The sequence below is a fragment of the Panulirus ornatus genome, chromosome 57, assembly GCF_036320965.1.
Source record: "Panulirus ornatus isolate Po-2019 chromosome 57, ASM3632096v1, whole genome shotgun sequence".
Taxonomy (NCBI): domain Eukaryota; kingdom Metazoa; phylum Arthropoda; class Malacostraca; order Decapoda; family Palinuridae; genus Panulirus; species Panulirus ornatus.
This window is the reverse complement of record NC_092280.1, coordinates 30,220,278-30,248,049: the sequence shown is the minus strand read 5'-3', so window position 1 is coordinate 30,248,049 and position 27,772 is coordinate 30,220,278. Positions and strand designations below refer to the sequence as shown.

General features: G+C 37.3%; 1 protein-coding gene across 5 annotated transcripts; it reads left to right on the top strand.

The window, feature by feature from the left end:
* Positions 1-222: 222 nt before the first annotated feature.
* Positions 223-27,492, top strand: LOC139766395 (DNA damage-regulated autophagy modulator protein 2-like). 5 transcript variants are annotated; one of them, XM_071694982.1, is made up of 8 exons: positions 240-316; positions 1,448-1,523; positions 2,644-2,764; positions 6,202-6,323; positions 7,249-7,475; positions 14,332-14,470; positions 16,991-17,142; positions 19,521-24,358. In XM_071694982.1, exons 3-8 carry the CDS (start codon positions 2,694-2,696, stop codon positions 19,632-19,634), a joined length of 825 nt encoding a protein of 274 aa, XP_071551083.1. In that variant the 5' UTR covers positions 240-316; positions 1,448-1,523; positions 2,644-2,693; the 3' UTR covers positions 19,635-24,358. The 5 variants fall into 5 exon arrangements, with proteins under 5 accessions (XP_071551081.1, XP_071551080.1, XP_071551082.1 ...); XM_071694980.1 differs by lacking the exon at positions 1,448-1,523 and having other exon boundaries at positions 223-316; positions 19,521-27,492; XM_071694979.1 differs by lacking the exon at positions 1,448-1,523 and having other exon boundaries at positions 228-754; positions 19,521-26,565.
* Positions 27,493-27,772: the final 280 nt, after the last annotated feature.

The window sequence follows — 27,772 nt, the reverse complement described above, 5'->3', positions numbered from 1 at the left end:
GCAGATCTTGTACATATCTGGAGAGAGCATAAATTGAAGGGATATTAATTGCGCACGTTTCATATATATATATATATATATATATATATATATATATATATATATATATATATATATATATATATATATATATTGACACGTCAGGGTGATCGTTTGAGTGTAATCATAATTCTTTAAAGATAAAATTGCAAATAAGATTCCCATTTTTTATGAAGCATCTAAACAACAGTCAGAAACAGCTGATCCGACGTCAGTTTGTGTGAGAGGTGGCTCCTCGTCTTGTGATAAATATTGTCATGAAGCCGTAGTGACACAGGTATTTTGTGTTGAATATTTTACATGAAGAACCCATGATGTTAGCAGAGGAGTGATCCAGTACACTCGCTCATTGAAGACTTAGGGGAGAGGAGAAGGTGATTATGCTAGAGCACAAGTTTTCCTGTTGTCAGTCGTGATTTGGTAGGCGTTTCACAAATCATGTGCTTAGATTACTTACATGATAAGTGATCATCGTGTTCAGTAACTGTAATTCACCCATGGAGAGTGATATAGCCACGTTCAGTGTATGGAGTAACGCAAGCTCCAGTGTGGCTGGTCTAGTGGTACATAGCCAGTGATCAAGTTTGTGTTGCATGAAGAAGCGTCTAGTGTTGCAGGCGGCCGGTGCTGTCAGTGTCGGCCAGGGACGTGACTGTCATGTCAGCTTCCATTCTTCTTGTGACTCAACGTCATCTGATGAGTTGCAAGAATTCAGGTACTATAAGGATTAACCCATTGAGCACAACGGTATGACCGTAGAACACAGCGATATGACCATTCTGTACATCAGTTTGACCCTAGAGCATGAAATTACAGATAATTTACTGGTTAAAGTTTACTACTTTTTTAGCTTAGTAATGTGAATGAAATAGTTTTTTTTTGGTAGTGTAATGTGGAAAATGAATTAAGATTGGAGGACCTTATCTCTTATTCCTCTGTAGAGAATAAGTAGATTGTTAGGGAAAGCTTTGAAGCTAAGGGATAACGTGGATTTAGAGAAATAGTAAGTGAAATGTGTTTGACTCATTGGAACTTACGAAATTTCCCATAACATAACCAAATGTGTATGTTGTATTCTCATCTCTATGAGGCCCCTTCACAAAGTGTTTATTGACAGAATTTGTCTTTGTATAGAAACAAATACAGGGCTCTAAATTTCAGAGAAAGCACGAATTAATTGATATGAAAGGAGCCGAAACAGTTATGTAAATCAAGAAAACTATGAAAACCTCATTACCTACCCTCCCCATGCAGCTAAAATTAGTCTTAAAATTTCAGTGTTAAATTCGAAGTATAGGAATGTTTTTCCCAAATGATCATTAAGTCTGCATGGTGTATGAATGCATATATATTAATTATGTGCTTTAGTAACATGTATATTGATGAAATTCATTTTATTTGTTTACAGGAACACACAATGTCAAGGAACTGCACTTAAATTTGAACAATAACTCGCTTATTTTTCATATAACTTAGAAAATAAGGTAAATATTAGTTCCCAGTGGAAGTTAGATGAGGTTCTTTTGGGTCAGAATCATAAATGTGTTTTTTATTATGACTTTTGCTGTAATTTTTTTAACTACATTTCCCCTGAGCTTTATAGCTCTTCCCAATATTAACTTGTGTAGTATTTTGAAATAAAAAATAATGTTCCAGACATGTTATTCCTCTTTGAACATGTTTACCACACTCCACATTACCTTAGCAAAATAACATCATTCATATTCCAAAGCTGATTGATTTGCAGAGTTTAACTGGTACTTTACCACAATGTGACCCTTGGGTAAAATGAGTAAACCTTTGACAACTCTTAAGGGTCAAGTCAAGGGTAACACCATAATACTCAAGGGTTATGTTGCTGTGCTTTTGGATTTTACCACGCTCAAGGGTCAGACTGCTGTGTTGTTCTGATGTGTTGATATTTTTCTAGTGTCAAGGGTTGGAATATGCTCCTGTGGTATGGTATGTTTTGTGTAGGTGGGAACTGAGGTCAGTAGAGTTGGAGTCATGCATATACTTTATAGAGAAGTCACTTCATAATTTATCCAGCTCTTTTTAGGATTAGTTTATATAAGGTGGATGAACCACTATTTCTGCCAAATGAATTTATTCTCTGGCTTGGGCATGCATACTTCTAAAACTGATAAATGTAGACTAATAAAATCTGTTGATGTTAAGGAAGTACAAGGAGATAGAAAAGAGATACTATGATTTTGTATTTGCAAAATTATGACCCATTTTTGCTTTTCTGGCACATGCTTAACCCTTGTGATGCACAGCTGATTTTTGTGATTTCTCCCTTTGTGCAAAAAAAAAAGGATATAATTTTTACTTGATTGATGAAAAGTTGCATATACTTTTTTCTTTTGAATAAAAAGTTAACTATTCCTAGATTAGAAAAATAACATCAGTTACCAGAGTAGACTAACCTAAATTCACCAAAACGTTTGAAACTTTTATTTTGAGTACGAATGAATGTGGCCTTTGATGGTTTTAAGATTAACGTCAGAATCCAGTTTTGATACTTGTATTATCATAAGGTGTGTAATGTGTTGTTATCAATGAAATGAATTTTTTCTTATGTAAATCTTTTCCTTTTAACAGTATCAGTTGTTCAGATTTGATACCAGTGAATACTGCTTCAAAACCTCAACATGGGATCATCATATTTATATCTTTTGCCTCTCACCGTCTTCGTACTCTTCCCTGCTACCTTCATTATCACGTATGTTCTTAACCATAAGGCTGGCTTTTGTTCTGTAGAACGTTAAAAGATATTAGGTTTCAGCATACAGTATGTATTGACACTGAATACTTATCATGATTTTAGTTAGTCTTTCATTAAAACTTCAGTTACCATTGCAAATTAATATGCATGGTCAGGTTGTATCTAAGGTCACCATGTTAGTGGTTTGGTGCTCAACAATCACATCCCTTAAGACCTGGGTTGGACACTAGTTGTAGTAACATATATCTTCAAATATTCTTCATTTGATTGTGTTATGACAGTTCTGCTCCTCATTCATTCTTTTACATCAGTATACAGCCCATTGAGCTCCTCTTTCTATTGTTCTATATTATGTACTTCTAGGGATTTCCCTGGGGATAGGGGAGAAAGAATACTTCCCACGTATTCCCTGCGTGTCGCAGAAGGCGACTAAAAGGGGAGGGAGCGGGGGGCTGGAAATCCTCCCCCCCTTTTTTTTTTTTTTTTTTTTTTTTGCAAAAGAAGAAACAGAGAATTGGGCCAGGTGAGGGTATTCCCTCAAAGGCCCAGTCCTCTGTTCTTAACGCTACCTCGCTAATGCGGGAAATGGCGAATAGTTTGAAAGAAAGAAATTATGTACTTCTAGTGCATTACCATTGGAATAACTGGGTATTTTTTAAAAGGAATTGTAGTTCCAGCAATATTATATGGTTGCAAAGCATGGGCTATAGATAGGGTAGTACAGAGGAGGGTGGATGTGTTGGAAATGTAATGTTTGAGGACATTATAAGGTGTTTGATCAAGTAAGTAATGGAAGGATAAGAGAGGTGTGTGGAAATAAAAAAAGTGTGATTGAGAGAGCAGAAGAGGGTGTGTTGAAATGGTATAGATATATGGAGAGAATGAGTGAGGAAAGATTGACAAAGAAGATATACATGTCGTAGGTGGAGGGAACAAGGAGAAGCGGGAGACTAAATTGGAGATGGAAGGATGGAGTGAAAAAGATTTTAAGCGATTGGGGCCTGAACATACAGGAGTGTGAGAGGCATGCAAGGAATAGAGTGAATTGAAACGATGTGGTATACCGAGGTCAACGTGCTGTCAGTGGATTGACCCAGGGCATGTGAAGTGTCTAGAGTAAACTATGGAAAGTTTTGTGGGGTCAGGGTGTGTAAAGGGAGGTGTGGTTTCCGTGCATTACATATGACAGCTAGAGACTGAGTGTGAATGAATGTGGCCTTTGTTGTCTTTTCCTAGCACTACCTCGCGTGTGCGCGTGTGGGGAGGGGGGGTGCCATTTCATGTGTGGCGGGGTGGGATGAGTATTTTGAAGGTTTGTTGAATGTATTTGATGATAGAGTGGCAGATATAGGGTGTTTTGGCCGAGGTGGTGTGCAATGTGAGAGGGTTAGGGAAAATGATTAAGTAAACAGAGTAGAGGTAGTAAAAGCTTTGCAGAAGATGAAAGCTGGCAAGGCAGCAGGTTTGGATGGTATTGCAGTAGAATTTATTAAAAAAGCGGGTGACTGTATTGTTGACTGGTTGGTAAGGTTATTTAATGTATGAATGTCTCATGGTGAGGTGCCTGAGGATTGGCAGAATGCTTGCATAGTGCCATTGTATAAAGGCAAAGGGGATAAGAGTGAGTGCTCAAATTACAGAGGTATAAGTTTGTTGAGTATTCCTGGGAAATTATATGGGAGGGTATTGATTGAGAGGGTGAAGGCATGTACAGAGCATCAGATTGGGGAAGAGCAGTGTGGTTTCAGATGTGGTAGAGGTTGTGTGGATCAGGTGTTTGCTTTGAAGAATGTATGTGAGAAATACTTAGAATAGCAAATGGATTTGTATGTAGCATTTATGGATCTGGAGAAGGCATATGATAGAGTTGATAGAGATGCTCTGTGGAAGGTGTTAAGAATATTTGGTGTGGGAGGCAAGTTCTTAAAAGCAATGAAAAGTTTTTATCAAGGATGTAAGGCATGTGTACGTGTAGGAAGAGAGGAAAGTGATTGGTTCTCAGTGAATGTTGTTTTGCGGCAGGGGTGTGTGATGTCTCCATGGTTGTTTAATTTGTTTATGTATGGGGTTGTTAGGGAGGTGAATGCAAGAGTTTTGGAAAGAGGGGCAAGTATGCAGTCTGTTGTGGATGAGAGAGCTTGGGAAGTGAGTCAGTTGTTGTTCGCTGATGATACAGCGCTGGTGGCTGATTCATGTGAGAAACTGCAGAAGCTGGTGACTGAGTTTGGTAAAGTGTGTGAAAGAAGAAAGTTAAGAGTAAATGTGAATAAGAGCAAGGTTATTAGATACAGTAGGGTTGAGGGACAAGTCACCTGGGAGGTAAGTTTGAGTGGAGAAAAACTGGAGGAAGTAAAGTGTTTGAGATATCTGGGAGTGGATCTGGCAGTGGATGGAACCATGGAAGCGGAAGTGAATCATAGTGTGGGGGAGGGGGCGAAAATTCTGGGAGCCTTGAAGAATGTTTAGAAGTCGAGAACATTATCTCGGAAAGCTAAAATGGGTATGTTTGAAGGAATAGTGGTTCCAACAATGTTGTATGGTTGCGAGGCGTGGGCTATGGATAGAGTTGTGCGGAGGAGGATGGAGGTGCTGGAAATGAGATGTTTGAGGACAATATGTGGTGTGAGGTGGTTTGATCGAGTAAGTAATGTGAGGGTAAGAGAGATGTGTGGAAATAAAAAGAGTGTGGTTGAGAGAGCAGAAGAGGGTGTTTTGAAATGGTTTGGTCACATGGAGAGAATGAGTGAGGAAAGATTGACCAAGAGGATATATGTGTCAGAGGTGGAGGGAACGAGGAGAAGTGGGAGACCAAATTGGAGGTGGAAAGACGGAGTGAAAAAGATTTTGAGTGACCAGGGCCTGAACATGCAGGAGGGTGAAAGACGTTCAAGGAATAGAGTGAATTGGAACGATGTGGTATACTGGGGTCGACGTGCTGTCAATGGATTGAACCAGGGCATGTGAAGCGTCTGGGGTAAACCATGGAAAGTTGTGTGAGGCCTGGATGTGGAAAGGGAGCTGTGGTTTCGGTGCATTATTACATGACAGCTAGAGACAGTGTGAATGAATAGGGCCTTTGTTGTCTTTTCCTAGCGCTACCTCACACACATGAGGGGGGAGGGGGTTGTTATTCCATTTGTGGCTAGGTGGCGTTGGGAATAAATAAAGGCAGACAGTATGAGTTATGTACATGTGTATATATGTATATGTCTGTGTGTGTATGTATATGTATACATTGAGATGTATCGGTATGTATATTTGCATGTATGGACGTGTATGTATATACATGTGTATGTGGGTGGGTTGGGCCATTCTTTCATCTGTTTCCTTGCGCTACCTCGCTAATGCGGGAGACAGCGACAAAGCAAATAGTAAATAGTATAGTAATATTTGATGATATGGCATGTTGAGTTTATGGTTAACACTTATAACAGGTACACCATATCAGTCTTGCTGCATCATACTGAACCTGAGTTTCCGTACATCAGTGACACAGGAACAAAATCTCCAGAGAGCTGTATCTTCGGCCAAGCTCTTAACATAGGCGCTTTTGCTAGTAAGATATATTTTCATTGCGTGTTTTATAGAGTTAAGGATGGTTAACAATTTTCTTTTAGGAAAATTAAAAACAGATGAATTTTAAGAGAAATACAAAGAATGAACTAATTGTGTTGGTCTGCTGTTCAATTGTGAATTACAGTTCAAACAATTTTCTTATATTCATGTAATTTATGAATAATAGTATGAAGTAAAAAAGTGAGCCACTTCTTTTCAGTATTTGTTAATAGCTATATTTAACTGGATTATATGGAAAACATTCATCTTCAATTTTGTAGATTACAACAGGAACATAAAATTATTGGACATGTTTGTGAAACATGTGTAGCTGAATTTCACAACTCAAAAACATTATATATGAATGTGATGGGGTTGTTAAGATTTGAGAATTGTGATTCAGTTAAAGGCAATTCATTAGTCCTGAAATAAATGATTTGATGCTTTGATTACTGAGTGTGGGAAAAGGCAGTACAGTAGAGTGACTGTGAGTTATACTTGGAAGCATTACCATAGGAGAAGTATAGATTATGTTATGAATGAAAGTTTTTCTCTTTATGGATTTGTTCCTCACTTTTTTGGTGATCCTCTGGTCTCTGTATGTATGCTAATTGTGTATGGTTCACGGATGTGAGATCTGGTGTGAAGTTTTGCATGACATAAAAACTGTTGTCCTTCAGTTCATCTCAGTCCAGTCTCATAAGAGTATTTTTTTGTTCATCTTAAGACAATTTTTCTCTTTTAAAGAATGTATGGATGATTCATATACGTCACATTAATCAGATCAGAGCACATTGTTCTTTGGCAGTTGTTATTGTATTGCATCTGTATCTTTTTCACTTGAATGTGTGGAGATGCATGATGTCTGTTGATGAAATAGGGAGAATGATTATATAACTAAGAGAGAACTTTCCTTTCCTTTTCAGTTCTTGTGACCATTTATGTGCGCTTTCGCCAGATAGCTGAACTCTACCGTAACCATTCTTCATCTTCCAACATTGTGAGGCTGAATCGTGTTGGTCTGTTCATAGGTTCTCTTGCAGCATTTGGTATATCAATTGTTGCCAACTTTCAAGAAACCAACGTTTTCTTTGTTCATATATCTGGAGCTCTATTGGCATTTGGCTTGGGTACTGGATACCTCTGGGTTCAGGTAAGGGACTTATAAGTAAAGTATTATTAGTGTTGTTGTTAGCACTATTATTATATTTTCACTATCATCCTTGTCATCATCTTCATTACCATTACCACTATCACCATCATTCTCATTACTAATGTAATCATCGGAGCAGAGGAAGTGGTTAAGGGAAACCAAGAATAGTCTTTGGGGTGTGGCTTTGGGTAATGGGATCTGGTTTCAGTGTTTTATACATGGTCCCTAAAGAGTGGATATGATTGATTAAGGCATTTTTTTGTCTCTTACTGGGACTACTTTGCTAAGGCAGGAAATGGTGAACAAGTATGAAGAATTACCATTATTGTCATCGTCCATTATCATTGTTAACATCTAGCACTCTTAGTGAATGTCATCTGTTGACCGCCAGTCTTTACATTCAAAAGGAGATGATATGGCCATCAAGTAAAAATCATCTCCACTGGGGCTGTTAAGTTCAGCCTGAATGCCATTAGAGTATATAGATAGCAACATTTTGAGGTTTGCTGGATCCAGGTGAATTCATATTTGTTGGTAACTTACCTAGCAGCAGAGAATGCATTATCTGAGGTCACTGAGCTGGCTTGGTTATGTAGGGCCATCCTTTCTTTGTAAGCCTGGCTTTGATGAGGACTTATTTTCTTGCATGGAGCTCTCATCATAGAAAAATAAAGCCACCCTATCCACTCCTGCATGTTCATCTCCCTAGCTCCCCCCATATCACTTTCCCTCTCCAGCTACACCATTGCCTCTCTCCTTTCCCTTACACACCATTTCATGTATTATTGATGACATGTTAATTGTTTCATATGTCTTAGGCAGGGACAGGCAAATATGCATCTGGCATTAGGAGCCCTGGAGGGAGAGAAATGATGGAAAAATGCTTGGAATGTCCTGGAGGGAACTGGCATCATAGATAAAGACTTGCTTTCTTACTGACAATAAATACATCTAGCATTCTGTGTAATAATCTTTCCTTCAGTTGAGAAAAATTGGTTTTCTTAAGACAGAATAATTTCTGCACTCTGACAGAGGCAGCTTGAAGGATGTGTACATTTGTGAACTACCTATGATTGTGTGTTGTGTTGTTGGAACCCAGTTTTTGTTGCATGTACTTCTGTGAGAGTTAATATGTCAGTATTCATTTCATAAACTAGTTGTCCAGGCAAGAGGAAACAGAGTGTTTTGACTGTCATATATTTTGAGGGTCATGATTGGCTGGCTCACAGATATCAGTAGTCAATATCTTCTTTAAAGCTTGCAAAAAAATGAACTAGACCCTCAACATGCCAAGTTCATGATAATTGAAATTGCTGTTATTCAGTTTCTTTTCATGCCATTTGAAAGAGCTTGTCTTTCTGAGCTTAAAAAAATTTAACACCATGGTGAATGAGCTTACAACCCATCTTGTGTAGCAGCACAGGTGTGATAAGGGATGTTGTTGTAGTCACAGATATGATTGCCTTAACCCCACTTGTGCATTAAACGATAAACATTTCATTTGCCTTTATTAAAATTTTTCTCGTTTTAGTTGAAAAGAACATGCTTGTCTGTACCCATTAAATATGTATATCTGTTATGATAAGCTTTTATATTTTCACCTCCCAGGATTATCATGAAGTGGGCATTGCTGGGAGGCATTGCCTTGAGTTATAGATGCCAGATGCAATGAATATCTCAGTTCCCTCTGAACAGTATAAATGAATTATATATTCCTTTCATGGTTATTCTTATTTCTTTTACTTGAAGGAGAATTTTTTTTGGAACCCAGAAATATATGCAGTCTTGCTATTTGTAATACACTGTTCATAGCTACCTTGTGAAGGCTGTATCTTTGTGATTAATTGCTGCCAGATATACAGGTACCCCAAACTCACATTATCTCTGTCTACCTCAAACTCGGTTTCTGTCTCTCTCTCTCACTTAGACACTGTGATTAATTGCTGCCAGATATACAGGTACCCCAAACTCACATTCTCTCTGTCTACCTCAAACACAGTCTCTGTCTCTCTCTCTCTCACTTAGATGAAAACACACACACACACACACACACACACACACACACACACACACACATATATATGAATACATAGAACATTTTTTTTTTTTTTTTTGCTGTCTCCCGCATTTGCGAGGTAGCGCAAGGAAACAGATGAAAGAAATGGCCCAACCCACCCCCATACACATGTATATACATACGTCCACACACACAAATATACATACATACACAGCTTACCATGGTTTACCCCAGACGCTTCACATGCCCTGATTCAATCCACTGACAGCACGTCAACCCCGGTATACCACATCGATCCAATTCACTCTATTCCTTGCCCTCCTTTCACCCTCCTGCATGTTCAGGCCCCGATCACACAAAATCTTTTTCACTCCATCTTTCCACCTCCAATTTGGTCTCCCACTTCTCGTTCCCTCCACCTCCGACACATATATCCTCTTGGTCAATCTTTCCTCACTCATTCTCTCCATGTGCCCAAACCATTTCAAAACATCCTCTTCTGCTCTCTCAACCACGCTCTTTTTATTTCCACACATCTCTCTTACCCTTACGTTACTTACTCGATCAAACCACCTCACACCACACATTGTCCTCAAACATCTCATTTCCAGCACATCCATCCTCCTGCGCACAACTCTATCCATAGCCCACGCCTCACAACCATACAACATTGTTGGAATCACTATTCCTTCAAACATACCCATTTTTGCTTTCGGAGATAATGTTCTCGACTTCCACACATTCTTCAAGCCCCCAGAATTTTCGCCCCCTCCCCCACCCTATGATCCACTTCCACTTCCATGGTTCCATCCGCTGCCAGATCCACTCCCAGATATCTAAAACACTTTACTTCCTCCAGTTTTTCTCCATTCAAACTTACCTCCCAATTGACTTGACCCTCAACCCTACTGTACCTAATAACCTTGCTCTTATTCACATTTACTCTTAACTTTCTTCTTTCACACACTTTACCAAACTCAGTCAACAGCTTCTGCAGTTTCTCACATGAATCAGCCACCAGCGCTGTATCATCAGTGAACAACAACATATAAGTATTTATGTTACAAATTTATTTTTTTATTACTGCTGGGAATATAGACTTGGCTGAGCTTTGTCACTGCCAAGATCATCTTCCTTTATTTTTGTTTGCTCTTCTTGAGCAATGTCATGATCATTGTCACCCTCCTGTATGTAGAAGAGAGCATCATCATCCTCTCTTAACTCAGTAAGATCAGTGTAAAAGTCTGGGTCAGTATTAGTATCTCTGTTTATTGCCCTCTGGTCTACATGCATCTATCATACATCAACCATCCTCTTCACAATGCGATGGTAAAAGAGTATTTTTAGGGTGTAAGATATGGACTTGCATGATGGAAACAATGGATAGATTCCCATACAGTACTTTCCAGTCACATACTGCCCTCAAACTAGCATGTACAAATTAATAATGTTTTGGGATGCACCTGTCCCAGCTGTAATGTATTGCAGAAAACCTTTAGGGACGTATACTACCCATCCATAATGAATGGTCATGAGTCCTGGACCCCCTTTTTTTTTAGCAGTGTTAGGTTTTTCAAATATGGATGGACTTACTTGGCTGCAAAGCACGGTTAAGCATGTCTCTTTCATGCCTGCTTTGTCAGACTGCAGAAGTATTCTTGCCACCCTGCAGCATTTTCACTAGTCCTGTTTGTTTATAATCAGGACCACACAAGCTGTGACTGGTGAGGTGTGAAATGATGAGAAAATCAACTTGAAGTTGGATCACTGGATTTATGGAGCGGTTGATGATGATAGAGGAAAGTAGAGAAAGTTAGGTGGAAAGTTTCAGGATAATAAGAAACTGTAGTGGAAGGAGGTGAGAAAGGAAAGAGGTGGATGTAAGAGGGGAAATGTTGATGTGAGAAGTAAGGAAGGGGAGTTGCTGAATCAAAAGGAGGAAGTGAAAGGAAGATGGAAAGAGTATTTTGAAGAACTGATGAATGTTGGAGAATGGGAGGCAGCAGTTGTAGCATGCATAGATATGGAGGATGGAAGGAAGAGGATACAAGTGCAAAAAAGGAGGTAAAAAGGGCAATAATGAGGCTGAAGGTAGGAAAGGCACCTGGAAATCATGGGATTATGGCTGAAATGTTGAAGTATGGAGGAGAAAGTGTGATAGAGTGAACACATCTTATGTGTAGTTTAGCATGGAAACAGAAGGTTGTGTCTGAGGGTTGGGTGAAAACTATTATCGTTCCTTTATTCAGAGGAAAAGGTGCTAAGGATGTATGTAGCAATTATAGGGCAGTAAGTCAGTTAAGTTTCCTCTGTTAAGAATTGAAATACAAGAAGGGGAGGGTATCCAGTCCTCTGCTCCCACCCCCTTTAGTCTCCTATGACAAGCGGGGAATATATGGAAAGTATTCATTCTCCCCATCCCCTATTTGTTAAGTATACCAGGAAAAGTGTATGCAAGAATATTAATTGACAGAGTGATGACATAGTGATGGAGGTGACTGAATGCAGAATAAATGAAGAGCAAGAAGGTTTTAGGAAAGGTAGGGGATGTGTGGTTCAGATTTTGTTGTAAAGATGACAGTGGATAAGTATTTAACAAAAGATAAGAAGTTGTATGCAGCTTTCATGGATCTGGAGAAAGTGTATGACGCAGTCAAGTGGAATGCTTTGTAGGATGTGTTAAGGATATATGTTGTAGGGGGATAAATGTTGAATGGCGTGAAAGCCTTTTATATAGAAGCAAATGTGTCTAGGGTGGATGGAGAGCTGAGTTGGGATACATGAAGGTGTGTGGCAGGGCTGTATGTCACTGTGGCTTTTTGATATATGTATAAGAGAAATGACAGCAAAACTAGGGAAAAGGGGTGTAGAGATGGAGTGTGGCAGTGAGATATGGTTGCTAGTGGCAGGCCTGCTTGCAGATGTGTCATTTGCTGAGAGTGAAGAGGAGTTGCAGAAGGTTGTAAGTATGTTTTATGATGTGTGTGAGCCTATGTGATTGATGGTGAAAGCAGGTAAGAGGAAAGCAGTGGTATTTGAAAGGAAACAGAGTGAAAATATAGATTTTGTAAAACCACATAGAGTGAAAGAAGAAAGTGTACTGAATTATACTGTAGATATGGGGGAAGGGGGGAAGACTGGAAGAAGTGAGAGAATTTAAGTATCTGGATGTCATGGGTAAGTGTGGTGATATGGAAGGAGAGATAAGGGAGAGAGCAGTACAGGGTAGAAGAGTCATCTGGTAGTTTAATAGAATATGTAGGGTAGAGGTGTAAGTAAGGAAGTGAAGAGAGGATTAAGGGACAGTACAGTCTTCCCTACCCTGACCTTTGCAGCTGAAACCTGAACATGGAATGAGTCACAGAGTCAAGAATCCAGGCTGTGGAAATGAGCTATTTGAGAAGAGCATGTGGTGTGGCTAGATGGAATGAAGAAAGACATGAAAGGGTGTATGAGAGATGTGGTGTGGCAGGGAATGCAAAGGGAGAGAATTGTGGAGTGGTAGAATGGGTGATATGTAATACTTTGAAGTGGTTTGGGTATATGGAAAGAATGCAAGACTGGGAGTTTACGAGGAGAGTGAATAATAGTACAATTAAAGGGTTAGGTGTAAGTGGAAGACCACCTGTGACATGGGAAATGGGATGGAGGAATACTGGAGGGAGAGAACTAGTGGAAGAGTGCATGGAATGGTGTATACAAGGAAGGCATGTAAGGACAGGGATAAGTGGAGACTTGTTTGCCATGGCCACCCCTCGATGGGAGTTCCCAGGGGGAACAGGCGTCAGATATAAGTAATTAGATTGACTGATGATGATGATGATGGCAGTTAAGTGTGAGGCAAGGATGTGTTCAGAGAAAAATGTGTAAATTTTTTAAAAGAAAAGTAAAAGCATCATTTCTAGACGTTATTGAAGCTAGAAACTAAATTGAATGGTCATAGTTTATTTCTGTGTTTAATACCCATTAGATTTGTACCACTAATCTTTCTTTTATCCATTTTGTGTACCACCATATATCTGACATATCAGTTTAACATAGTAAAGTACTTTGAAGTTGTTTGGATTTTATGTATATGGTATTGATTAGAATAAAGAAATTATTTAAAACATATTGTCCAACATTGCTTGACTTAAAGATGCATTCATATTTCTATTTATGTATGGCTAGAACTTGTAAAACTTACTCAACAAAGCACCTGCATAGCTTTCATACCACTAGTGCCATGCATATCTTCATTTGGGAACTACTGGTATATATACTTAGATTTATTTAAGTGAGCAGTGTGTGGAGGCTCTGATATGTAATAATGTTCCTAGATATTTTTATAAGCTTTCAGGAAAATCAATTTTTGTAGAATTGCAGGTGATAGATCAGTTAGCTTAGGTCATCTATGATAGCACTACCATGGATGAATTAAAGGCTTGTCCTTTATACTATTTTTTTCCTTTGATATTGATGATCTATCACACTGTAAAATTCCAAGGTACTCTGTTTTTAACATTTTCATCATTACTTATTGTTTTCCTTTCATATCCCACTATTGTTTATTGCTTATTATATTACCTTGTGTTTTATCCCTAGTTTGTCCGTGCTGAGATGACCATTGGTCTTATTGCAAGACCATATTTCATTTGCATGAATATGGCACCTACTTCACTAAAGCCAAACCAAAATGCAGGATAATCAAGTGATTTGTGGCACTTGGTTCTGGACATGGCCAGCTACCAAAATAGTTGCCACCTTGCTATGGATATAGGGAAAGACATACATCTTAAAGCAAGGAAAAACAATTGATAATATACTTTTATTTACAGATTTTTTTGTATCTTTCCACAGGCAATGTGTTCCTATCAGACTCATCCGCTTGTCAACAGCCTGGCAATGGCCCATATACGTTTAGTCTTGGCAGTGGTGGCTGCAGTTTTCTTTTTCACAGGTTGCATATGTGCCAGCATTGCCCATACTCAGTTTAATGGTACGTTTGTTTTGTAAGATGAGGAACAATTGATAGATTTATAGTCTTTGTAGTTCATAAGATTAGAAATATGAAACCAAATACGAAGTGGTCAGTGTACACTGTGGAATGGTCTGCTGGGCTTGGTTGTGGATGGTGAGCTTAGGTTTTGGTGCATCATACAAGACAGATAAAGAATGATACGAGGCTGATGTTTGATATTAGCACTGCTTTGCTAAGGAAGATGACGGTGATCAGGCATGAAAGAGATTCATGAAATACCATTTTCATCCTTTATCTTGTGATAATTCTTTTTTTTTTTAAGTTCACATACATTAGAGCTAGAATTATTATTTGTTTGTAATATAGTTTAGATATTTCCCTGATGTAAAGTTCTGAAAATACTTCGTTTGTTGATTGATCATATCTTTCCTTTGTACTTATATGCCATTTTTGGTTTTTGCGAGGTGGCACCCAGAATAGTTGAAACAAAGGCCACATTATGTCATATGGATAGATATAATGAAAAAGACTGGGTTATACTGTCAGCAAAAGTTGAGCCATTTGATTGAACTAAATAACCTGGACCATTTTTTTTAATCTTTAATTTCTACTCTTTCCTTGTGCATTGATTTTTTGTGTGTCTGTTTTTTGAATCCCTCAGTGCAAAAAACAAAACATTGTTTTTCATGAAAAGGGTCACTTTATGTACTTGTTTGCTGTTTCCAATGTAAGGAGGTAGTATCAGAAACAGACGAAGAAAGGGCTTCATTCTTTCTCATCTTTTCTCTAGCTGTCATGTCATATGTAGTGCATTGAAACCACAGCCCCTTGTCTACAAACCCGGCCCACAGACCTTTTCGTGATTTTCCCTGGCTTCTTCATATGTAACTGGTTCAGTCTACTGAGAGCACATCATCCCCTGCATACCACATTGCTTCACTTCACTGTATCCCATCCTTCCATCATCAGTTTGTCTCCCCTTTCTCCTTTTCTCTTCCACGTCTGACACATGCATCCTCTCTGTTAGCCTCTCCTTACTTTTTCTCTCCACGTATCCAAACCATTTTGGTACACCCTCTTCAGCTCTCTCAAACATTGTGTTCTTAGTACCACACCCCTGTCTTACATTTTTACAACTGACTTGATCAGACCATCTCACACCACATATTTTTCTAGACTTCATATCCTGCGCTTCCATCCTCCTCCACACATTTTCATCCATAGCCCAAGTCTTGCATTCATGCACCAGGAGCATTCCCCTTGCTCTGGAAAATGTTTCCCAATTATCTTTTCAGTCACTTTGTTGATGTACTTATTAATGGATCAAGCATTCTCTTCCATGAATAGCAGTGTTCCATAAGGTTCTTTTCTATTGTTTATCCTTTTATTCTTTATCAGTGGTCTTTAGATCAGAAATTCCATTCGCTCATACTAATGACAGTGCTGCGTCCTTCTTTCTTCCATTAGATACCTTCTGTTTTCTACTTCTTCCATTACTTTGACTTTTTTCTTGTTTCAGACCTAACTATTTTGCAGTGAAATACACAAAATCTAGTCAGATTCGATGACTGACTTTATTTTTCCTGTTTATCTCATTAGAATTTGTCTTGACTTTCCTATATTCTTTAAGGATATGGTTTTAACCCTTTAGTCTGTCACCATATTGGGAATGCTTACCTTCTAATCTTACAAAAAATACATTTTCTTCCTAAAGATCCATATTCCTGAAATACACTACCTAAGGTGGCTTGAAAGACTGGGAATTATTTTTTAGGTCTCATATATATTTTCCCTCAGATCATCTATTCCATCTATACAAAGGGATAATCCAATACTGTATGGAATTTGGCTCAAATACATAAGAAGGGAGCTTCCTCTGCCTTTCTCCTTGACAGGGTTCAGTAAAAATTGTTTACCATCTCTCCTTTCTCATCTTGAACCCCTTTCTCATTGTTGCTTTACTGCTTCTTTCTCTCTTTTGTATGTATACTTTGGCATCTGCTTTCGAGTCAGGCATTTGTGAATTTGTTGACATAGCCACACAGCACATCCCACAGATATTTTGTGAGTTTTGGCTGCTTCAGGGCTAACCAACTTGATGTCTTTTTCTGTCCCTCCATATTCTTAACCTAATGTAATTCTTGTCTTATGCAATCATTTTGTCATCTGTATGTCATCATTTGACGTTCAGATGATGTTTTTTTTTATTATTCCCATAAGGCCTAAGTTTGATATGGGTATCTGTCCCTGTGATGGGTTCATATTTTAGGGATTAAGTAATTTAGAATGTGGCAACAATTGTTTTTAGTGTGGCTGTTGGGTATCCAACTGTTTTTTGTGTATGTGTCTGCTAAGATGTTTATGATTTGATTGATACTATATGTGATTGTCTAGAAGTGAACTAATAGGGAAAACCACCTATTAGATGGAGATGTATTCAAATTTCTGCAGGTTCAGGATATAGCATATTTAATGTAGTTAAGTAGAAAGACAAGTAGATATATTTTTATAGTTTAATCTAACTTATCCTTGTTACAGGTAGTGATCCAACAAATTGGTATCCTAAGGATGGAGGTTGGGGCTTTCATGTGGCCAGTACTGTGTCTGAGTGGGTGTGTGCAGGGACCTTCAACATATTCATGCTAACTCTTGTTGACGAATTTAAAAACATCACCATGGATCCACCACAGGTGGGGAGGTATCACTGTTCTGTAGAATTTCAAAAGCAGAGGTGATGTAACTAGAAACCTTGGTCTAACTTGATGAATGAAAGTAGTGTGCAGAGTGAAAAAGTAAAGCACTTTATAAGCGTAAGTCTGTATTTCTTTTTAACGAATTGGGTTGAAGATGTTTATGAGTGATTTGAAAGGCTTGACTTAATGATGAAATAGATAAATAGATGAAGCAGATTAACTCTGAATGCTTTATGTAAATGGTTGAATGTTTATTTACTAGGACAGTTTGGAACACAGTGGTGTGCATATTTAAACCATTAGTGTTTTCACTTTAAAATAAGTGTTTCTTGAACATAATCTTCACAGAAGATTCAGCTTCTGAGGATTTTAAAAACCTAGGTTTAAAAGGTGTTTTTCTGTGGAGGAGGATATTTTCCAGTATTGTGTAGATAGTTCCTTTCAGAGAAAGGTTTCATGACCCACTTTTCACTTCAGCTATTCCCCTCCCATCTGCTGATATACTTCATGAAAGGTGGCTGTTGATTCTGTTGCAGTAATTGTTCATATAATCAATATAGCTTTATACATGCTTCTTAGATCACAAATATTTTGCAAATCAAGTGATTGATAGAATTTTTTTGTCATGATGTGGAATCTTAGGTTTGCATAAGAGTATATGGATTTTGTGTTTCTCATACTTAGGTGTAGTGACTTTTAGGACACTAATGTTAAGATTCTTAAAAAGACCATTCTTTATCCATAAGATTATCCTCTGTACAGGAACATCAGTTAGTTTCATAATAATTTCGGCTTCTCTAAAGATTGTCTTGGTATTTGATATTGCTGTTTGTCATGTATATGTCTGTTTTACTGTAATCTTTTAGAGAAAATTAAGGCTGCAAGGAAAATGTAAGGCAGCTTTGGCCAAAGTTGTTAATATGTCTTGCTTATCTGCAGAAATGATTATGAAGTGTTTTTCATTTTAATTTCCCCGGTATGGGATAGAATTTTCTCACTTCAAAAAAAAAACACAATATTGAAGCAGTGTTGACCTTGACCTTGGAGGCATAATTCAACAAGTATCATGAGTATCATTTTGGTCTCTGACAGACACAAGAATGATATATGTGCCACATCTAGAGAAGTTTTGGAGCATAATGACCAACATGTCTATCTTACAGAAAGACATTTCTATAAAAGGATGAATCTAGATTCAGTTCCTTGGCAGAATTTCAGTGATTTTGCTCTTAATCCATAAATTGCTAGTGTATTGTCTCTACCTTGTGACATCACTTACATATTTGTAAAGTGGATATTTACTATTTAAACTTAGTGGCTTTATTTGCCTAAGATAAGAGGTAAGCAGTTTGTCTCTAATCAGGCTAGTATAATCACAGTTTTAATTCTAATGTATTAGAACAGCAGATGATTAAAATGGCACTAGCATAAGCTTTCAATTCAGGAGAATCTTTGGCATTAGTCTTACAGAATACAGGCCTAAGAACATCAGGTGTGCTGGCATGGTAGCAGTATGGTCAGAACACTTGACTTTATAACAAGATTGTGATTTGTGCTCCCACCTCATTGAAAGACATTCCTAGTTCATTGAACAGTAAATGAGGGCTTGGTCCATGTTAATGGGGAACAAGTCAATCAGATGTAATTTTAGCAGCATTTCTTCTTTTGTACTGTTGGCTGCAGAATTGGTGAGTTTTGAGTATGATAGACGTATACCAAACACTTGGGAATAGAAAAAGTATTCAGCTGTTTTTCCCTGTTCCCTAAGTTAACAGAGTCCTGCATCTAACCAGGAAAGTTTTTTTTGCTTAATATCAGTTAATTGTATTAATGAAATATTTCATGGCAGCAGCTCATTTCATATTAGAGTAAGTTTATCTTTAGATGCAATATGAGCAAGTGGTCTCCATCTCACATCTAGTTTGACAATTTGATATGCCATTTCATTTCAAGCTCATATACCTGCAGATTGTTGTCAAAGTTAGAAAATGGGTTCTTAATTTCAGAAACTTCATTGAGAATAGAGGCGTGGCAAGCTGGGGATTCACAAGTCATGAGTCACATCACTCATCATTTAGATCACACTGTCAAGCCAGATGCTGTCTGATCTCTCACAAGTTAAAAAAAAAAGCCTAAGTGAATTATAGTCATTTGTTGGTATACTTGGACAACATGATGGAGTTCAGTTTACAGAATGTATTAGTTGAAAACTGATATTCAATTAGTTATGGTAATAGAAGGTCTACTGAAAATGGTTGAGTAGACTTCCTATATATGAGCTTCTGTCCGTAACTCACCCTCTCTAGAATTAGAAATGAGTATCAGACTGAAAGCCTATTTTTAGATTTATCTTTTAACACACTTAATTTCAACAGGTATATGTATCTGTGGAGACACTAGCACCTACCCAGTACAGCGGCATTGGGGAGCCAGATCAGACAACTGATGATGTGCAAGCTATTCTCTCGTCACAGTCATATATTACCTGAGGAATACCCTCCCAGTCAGCTAGTTGTGTGTCTGCTGGCTGTTTTTCTGGGGGGGTAGGAAGGGAAAATACAAGCATGAACCAAATGTCTAACTTGGGAGATGGGGGAAATCGGGAGCAGATGCATGTCTCCAAGTGGCCATGGAGTGGTTGTTTTGATTTCTCTTGTGAAGGAAGTGCATTTTTAGATGATGAAAATGTCCCTTGTTTAGAACATTGTCCTGAGACAGAATTAGGAGATCACAGAGGTTGTGAGAATAGAAGGGTTTCTGATATTACTTTCTCTGGTTTAGTGAGAAATGATGTTGGTAGTAGTGGAATACTTTCTTGTGTACGACCTACAAGTGATGTAACTTCAAGGGACTTTTCAGGTGATTTAGAAAGAGACAGATTGTTCCCAGCAATTAGAAAGCAATCTAATAAAGGTTATAGTTCCTTTGAACCTTCCCCTCCCTTAGAGGAAATCATGGATAGAAGTCAACCAGCTATGCCATCATCAAATTTCACAGACTCTTCTGAGGAGCTGAAACCCTTGATTTCTAAACCTCTTTTGGTGTGTAGTGAAAATAATGAAAGTGACAAGGTAACAAATGAATTAGACTGTGTTTTGAAAAAAGAAATTTCATATAATAAAGTTTTACCTTTCCCAGTTATTACTAAAAACTTAGGTTCACATGAATACTCAGGTGCTGTAAACTCTTTGGTAGAATTTGATAATCATACCAACTCTCACTCAGTGTCATTAGGCTGTGGACAAGACAGAAATTCTAATGGTAGCAACTCTTCCTCTTCTTCAACACCTACAGTAACGAGAGACACAATGATACTGTGTAATGACCTGGATAGTGCTTGTCAAGTGGTTCCATTATCCTTTAGTCCAAACCTTTATCCAGATGTGGGCTCAGTGCCTCTCATCAACTGCCAATTGTCCGTCAACAAGACTGTGCCTCCTGGGACTTTCAGTTCCTTAGCTAGTACATCCTGCAGTAGTAATTCTTTGGTGACACTTTTGAATCAGACCAAAAACACTCTAAGTCTCCCTGCTTCTTGGCCACGTAGACGTCCACAGTCACTACGTGTAGCCATCTGTTATTCTGATCCTGAATATTTGAAAGATATGCAGAATGCTTCTGTAATTTCTGCTACTCAGCAGGAAATAGGTTTGAATGATATGTCAGCTAGATATCATAAATTGTATCCTTCTTCTAGAACTACAAATATCCTAGCTTCTGTTACAAGCTCAGACAATAAGAGTGTTCAGGAAAAGGAAGATCATTGTCAGGTAGAGGCTGTCATGAATATAGGCAAATATAATGAAGGATATTATGAAAAGAAATCTATGGAGGACATTATAGGTATAGAAGAGAACCTGAAAATTGTCAAAAATAGAAGACTAGATGGGATTAGGGTGGCTGATTTTTTAACTGGGCATGGTATTAGTCATAAAGATTCAAACCAATTCAGTGACTTTTCAGTGTTGCCTGAGTTTTCCCTTGACTCAACCCAAATAAGCCAGAAATTACTCTCTCCTGTTATGGATGCTGTTCCATGCCATCTGGGTTTTGATGACAGCTTTCTTAGGTCTCCTGGAAGTGATAAGGAAAATGACCCAGCAATGCTGTCTGTCCGGCCTAAAGTTCAGTGCTCAAACACTACTCATTCACCTAAGAAGAAAAAAACTTCTCCCAAGAAGAAGCACAGATCACCAAAGAAGCATAGATCAACCAGTATGAAGGAAAATCAGTCAGGACAACAGAAGTCCCTTTCACTTATGGAACAGGATGAAGAGACTTTAAGAAGTGAAACGAGCAAACTTTGGAGTTTGAATGATGATGCATGGGCAGTGGATGATTTTCTTCCTGTATCATCCCGTTCTCAGAGCCATTCTGTTGCACGGATGTTACAAGACTTAAGGCTTTCCCCTGCTGAGACTCCCAAGGTAACTGTAGTCTCGTCATCAGTAATAGGAGCATCTTTGTCAAATAAATCTCAGGCAAGTAAGTTGGTAACCACTTCTTCATCATCTGATGAAATGGACTCCAGCATGATAACAAGTACATTCTCAACTGACACAGGATATGAGACAGAAACAACCATGAATTCCATATGTACTGATGAATATTCTACTAATGATGAGAAGAAATTATCAAGGAAGATTACGTCTCCACATTCCAATGGTCAAAAGGACTCGCTCTCAGAGATATGTAATCCATATAGTACACCATCCAATCTTGCCACACCTGATCCTTTATCTGAGCCATCAACACCCCAGACTGTGGCAGATGATACGACTGAATATTTCAGTATTTGTTCAGAGTTAACAAACCTTACAAATGCATCAGATGATGCTCATTTACCAAAAAATTCTGGTGATGATACCCCAGACTTTTTAAGCATATCATCAGAGATGCCTGGGATCCCAAGACTGCTTGAAGACAGCCCATTAGCAGATTTAGAAACACAAATGTTATTCCCCAAAGATGCACATGATGTAAGATCTTCAGAAGATTGCATCAAGTTACCAGAAGCATTAAGTAACTCAGGTTCATGTTCACTGGACTCACCTGCAAGTGGTGAACCTTCTACTTTAGTGGAAAGCCCAGCAGGTCAAGACTCCCTTTCCATTCCTGAAGCTGCATCTGGAGAGCAGAGTCCCTCAGATGAGTCATCCTTCTCTGCTTCTAATACTCCCTCACAAGAGCTGGTAGAAATAAAGTATGTGCAACTGTCACTGAGTATAGTATTGGCTATTGTCCTTCATGCCATGCAAAGCATTTCACAGTTTATGTTAGAGATATTCCTGGCCTCAGATCAAGAGGATCGTTGGGATTAATGTCTACTTTTTTAAAACTTTTTTACTGTCAGTGCAATAAGATTGATATTTATGTATTATATGTACTTTATGTCAGAGACTCTTCATACTATATTATTAGGTAAAGCTGTGTATGAAAGTCAAGTTTTAAGATTCAGGTTAAGTGCGCTAAACCTGTATTAGCAGTCACATGATTATTGATAATTAGTTTGACACAAGTAGTTTCTAATATTTCATTCTGAACATTTTTTCTGTCATGTTTTCCATATCACTGTGACCTTTCAAACCATTTCTCTTCACAGAATTCAACCCTTTTTTATGGTCCTTGCATTGTATACAATTATAGAGCCCTTTGACCATTGGCCATGGGTAACTCTGATGAATTTCTCTCACCATTCTGATAAATTTCCTATACCACTCTTATTCTTATGTGCTTTGTCTTCTGGAAGAAATAATTTTAAGTTTATCTAATTTGAGCATTTTTTATTTTCTTTCATGATAGATTAGTGTTTTAAACTAAATGCATTTTATGTAATTTATTGGGATGGCATTACTTTTGACCGTAATTGTTAAAAGATATTAGCATTGCACTGAACCACATTTTTTTTTTCTTATCACTCTAGATGTTGATAATTTGTTGTTGATAGCCCTCAGATGTTTTTCAGGTCTTCCGGATGGAAGAACTTTTTTTCCTTTTTCCTTCTGCCATGGATATCTCAATTACTGTTCATTCAGTTTACTTGAAATTATCAATAGAGTAGACTTTAAAGTAATCCTAGACATTTTCTTCATCTTTGAAATTTTTTTTTCATCAAGTTGTTCCCCTTTGTGATTTTTCAAGGGTCAGATTAGCTAGAAAGTTCGACTAAGTGTCAAAAGACTGCAAAATCTTTTTAGTTTACCACATACAGATATATTTTCATTGGCCCTTCTGTTCTCTGAAAGATCTGATTGATATTTACAGTCATCAACAACTCTGTTTTTTATTTATTTTAGTGTTTTTTACCATTCTCTTTACCTATATTTGCTTTTTGTAGAATTAAGAATGAATATTTAACGAAGCTTGAAGTTTAAGAAGAAAATCAGGTGATTCTGTTAAAGATGAGCATGATAGATTTATGGAAAGATGAGGGTTATTCATCAGGCTTTCATCATGAGAACGTTTAGTTAGAAAATGTTAGAAGTTCTCATTGACCCTTCTTTTCTCTTAAAGATCCGATTGATCTTTGCAGTCATCAACAGCTCCAGCTGTTTTTGTATTTATCTTAGTCTTATTTTTCCATTCTCTTAATCTATATTTGCATTTTGTAGAAATAAGAATGCATATTTATTTAAGCTTGAAGTCTAAGAAGAAAATTGGGTTATTCTGATAAAAATGAGCATGATAGATTTATGGAAGGATGAGGTTTGTTGATCAGGCCTTCATCATGAGAATGATCAGTTAGAAAATGCAGCATATATTGATCTGCAGAAGACTGATAAGAGACTTAATATAGAGGAGGATGGCAGAATGCATTAAATGAATAAGGAGATGAATGAAAGCTAGTAGAGGAAGTGAAAAATTTCAGTAAAACTGAAATACAAGTGGCTGAGTAACTGAAAAAGGTAGACAGGTATGTTTTGTGTTGCCTTGGTTGTAAATTGTATGCACTGATAAGGTTTTGTGAGAGATTCTGACTACCAATTAAAGTACAGTTGTAGAACTGAAGAGTCTTAGGGAGGATTTAAAGATCTGATGCACTCATGATACATAGATGATAGTTGAATAGGCAAATAATAAAAAACTGTAAGGCAAGGATGAGAAGAAAAAAAATCTATGGAAAGCAAAAGAGCTGTGCTTGAAGAAATGGAGTTAGAAATATGAAATATGTTTGGATGGCAAAAGATAGAGAGGGTAACACCAGTCCAAATAATTAGTAGGACTTTGATTAGGGGTGACGGAATAGAAGTTGGGATATTGTTAAAGGTCAAGCAGATTGCCAGAAAGGTACGGCAAGGTTTGTTTGTTGTGTACCCCAAACTGTTGTGTCTTGTTGAAACAAGTCTGTAAAAATAGAATGGTTAGTAGGCATAAGGAGTCAGGGAGGGTGTTTGATGCAGTGGGTGTTTCATTAAGAGTGGATGGAGTGAGGAAATCTGAGGGAGATATGGTGTTGCAAAAGTGATGCTTCTTAATGTAAACATGGATTCCTGAGGTGGGATAGTTATGCAAAGGTAATGCATGTAGCAGTAATGATTTAATTCTAAGTGAAATGAAAAAGTAATACTGAGTAAGGAAAAAACAGAGGAAAGCCATATGATGTAGGAAGATAGAATGTAATTATAAAAAGGGTGTCTCACTTGAATCAGGAAATATGGTGCGGCTGAACTTCCCAGGCCTGCAGAGGGAGAGGCATTTAGTGTAAAGGCAGAAAACTGTATGGAGTACCCTTCTCATTGGAGAATAGATTCTGGACTTTTAAAATTAGAAATTTGCTGAGGTCGTAGTTAGAAGAATTGCTGCATGAATTATCATTCTGTATACAGGGAGAAGCCACATACTACATAGATTAGGTAAGGAGATTTGATATTGGAATCTAACTGTTACAGGATTAATTTGCATTGAATTGGCTGAAAATAGTCATGGAGTGATGTCTGTGGATAAGGAAGCCAAACCATTTTAATGTAGATTTTTGAGTGTAGCATAAGTTGATTTTTATTAACTGTGAATGCAGTTTATGGAAAAGCTTGTGCATGCACAATCGTCTCTTTTCTTATTTATTTAGTAAAGTTTTATTTATAATTTGAAAGTAAATGCAGTTTTATTATTGACTTGCCAAGGGTTATGTTCAGGTATATCATAGACATGCTTAAGCTTGAGTATCCCTTGATATACTAATATAATTTTTTTGATTTTGTTAGATTTTATGGTAATGCTACTATTAATTTCTATAATTGCTGCTATATTGATGTTACATGGGTGAAACATGGTAAATAAATGGTATATTTATTTGTGATAATTTACCACTTAAGAATGACCCACTTCCTATGTAATGATAAGCTGGTTACTTCTCAAGTGAAAACAGTGACTGATATATACAGGTTTTACTGATTTATTGATAATGATTAGGCCATAATCAGACTTTATAGATATGTAAACAAATAATTTTATTGGAATTTTTGCTCCAAGTGGCCTACCTCATCCCCCTCCATAAGTGGTCTTGGAAAAATATATGATTACTTTCAAATCATGGTTATTTCATGCTTTCCCTGCAATGTACATTTTCCATAATATATGCCTGATAATACAAAAAAATAGTTTTTATTGATAATTTTGTAAATAAAAATGAAAAATTTATAAAAAAATCCAGATATTAGACACCTTTATCAGTGTGAAGACATAAAGCTCTTGTTATAGAAATGATGCTGAGTCAAACTGTTCCATTGTTTACATTCAGTATCTTATTGTAAGATAGCTACTTAAGTGATTACATGCCAAAGAATTCTTTAACATATATATGAAATATTTTGTTACTGTCTGTTTCATACACTGATAGAATAGATCCCTCCTGTTGAATTCTGAAAGCATATCCTTATTATTTCTAGTTATTCAGCATAGATAAGGAAGTACATTTGTTATTGCAGCAGCTTCACTGTATATAAGAAACATTGTTAATTAGTGTCTGCTAATGCTTGTATGATTATGACTGATTATTATGTTAGGTTGAGTGGTAGAATGTTTTTTACATTTAGCTGATTTTTGTGAACACAATAATAAAGTTATAAGGATGGTTGACACACCATAATGCATGAAGTTCTCTTTGATGATATTTGGGTAGTAATTCAGAATGATTGGTCTTGTGTTTCTGTGATCACAAAGGCAGAAGAATGACTTGCGAACTTGACTATTTGTAGTATAGTAATATGCATATATGATGAGGCCATGTTCACCAGGAGCACTTGCTTGTGGAGAAATAACTGTTCAGTGAATGAAAAATAAAATTACCTGAGACTTGCTTTTATGAGCAATTATCATGTCGTCCTGTATTTAGTTTGGATTATACCTAGAAGGGCAATGATTATTCATGTTATGCATAATTTGGTACTGAATTGATACTGATTTATTATATTATATTTGAAAGAATATTAAGTAATTGATTCTCATTTGTACCTTTAAGATGAAGCACTAGTTGATAGTCATTGCATTAAATCTGTAGGACTACTTGAAAGATTTTACTGCGCAAGTTGTTTCTTATTTAGCCTTTGATGTTCTTCTTGCTTCTTGTGCTGGTATTCCATATTCTCCCAAGCTTTATTTCATGTATAATGTTCAACTGTTCTTTAATAAGGTATTTTTGCGCAGTTCTTGGTTTGTTGAGCCTTTGCTTACCGTACTGTGTTTTGGTTAACTGTTTATGTAACATGTCATAGTTTGGTAACTGACATTGTCTCTTGGAAAAGCAAACCTCTTTCTTTTCAGTGCATTCTATTTCTTTACATTCTATCTAATGCAAGAGGATAAATAGATTTTTTATCTGGAAATTAAGAAAGAAATTGTCTTGTTTCAGGGAAGGACATCATCCTGTACATTTACTTCATATTTAGCACTGACTGAATTTGATTAATGTAATAATATTTTCTGTGAGTGATTCTGAGGTATACTTAATGCTAAGGCTGTGGAAGTGAATGATTTGAGAGGAGCCTGCAGTATTAGGCATGAAGTTTAGGTAGAAGTAGTTGGTTGGAAATTTAGACAGTAGTCTCTGGAAACAGTGCACTAGAGTCACCCTCTGCCCATGGATTGTTATGGATGAGGCACTAAAGGCAAAGAAGCAGCAGTAGAGCTCACCAGGTATGGGGACTCTTTGCCATGGCCACCCTCTTGAGGGAGTTTGCAGCAGAGGGAACAGCCATCAGTTATACAGGTAGATAGATAGGTACAGCTTTTTTTTGTTGCAGTAGCCAATATTTGATAAGAAAAATTTCTTCACTCAAATATTTTGAGAAATCTGTTTAGATTTCCATATCATAGAAGCTAGTACTTACAAGTGAATAAAGTGAATTGTTAATCCCCCTTTTTATTGTAAACATCAGAATGGCTGTAACTAATCCTTAAAACTGAAAAAAATTTGTTCCATCCTTTTTTGAGTTTTCATGGTGTGTCCACTGCACGTAAATTATTTTTCATTGTCTTTTTCTGTGTCAGACAACCATTGTTTGGTTGTACTATGCCATACCATGCCTTTGATGCAGTTGCAATTAGTGAATGGGGTCATCATGCTTTTTTATCTAATTTTCAAATCATACTTTTCTTGAAAGGTCCTCGAAAAAGATGTATATTGTTGCTT

Coding starts and splice junctions, on each gene's coding strand:
- LOC139766395 (XM_071694978.1), top strand. CDS start 633: ATGAAGAAGCGTCTAGTGTTGCAGGCGGCCGGTGCTGTCAGTGTCGGC. Junction 14,471..16,990: donor TGCCCATACTCAGTTTAATG/GTACGTTTGTTT, acceptor TCCTTGTTACAG/GTAGTGATCCAACAAATTGG. Junction 17,143..19,520: donor TCACCATGGATCCACCACAG/GTGGGGAGGTAT, acceptor TAATTTCAACAG/GTATATGTATCTGTGGAGAC.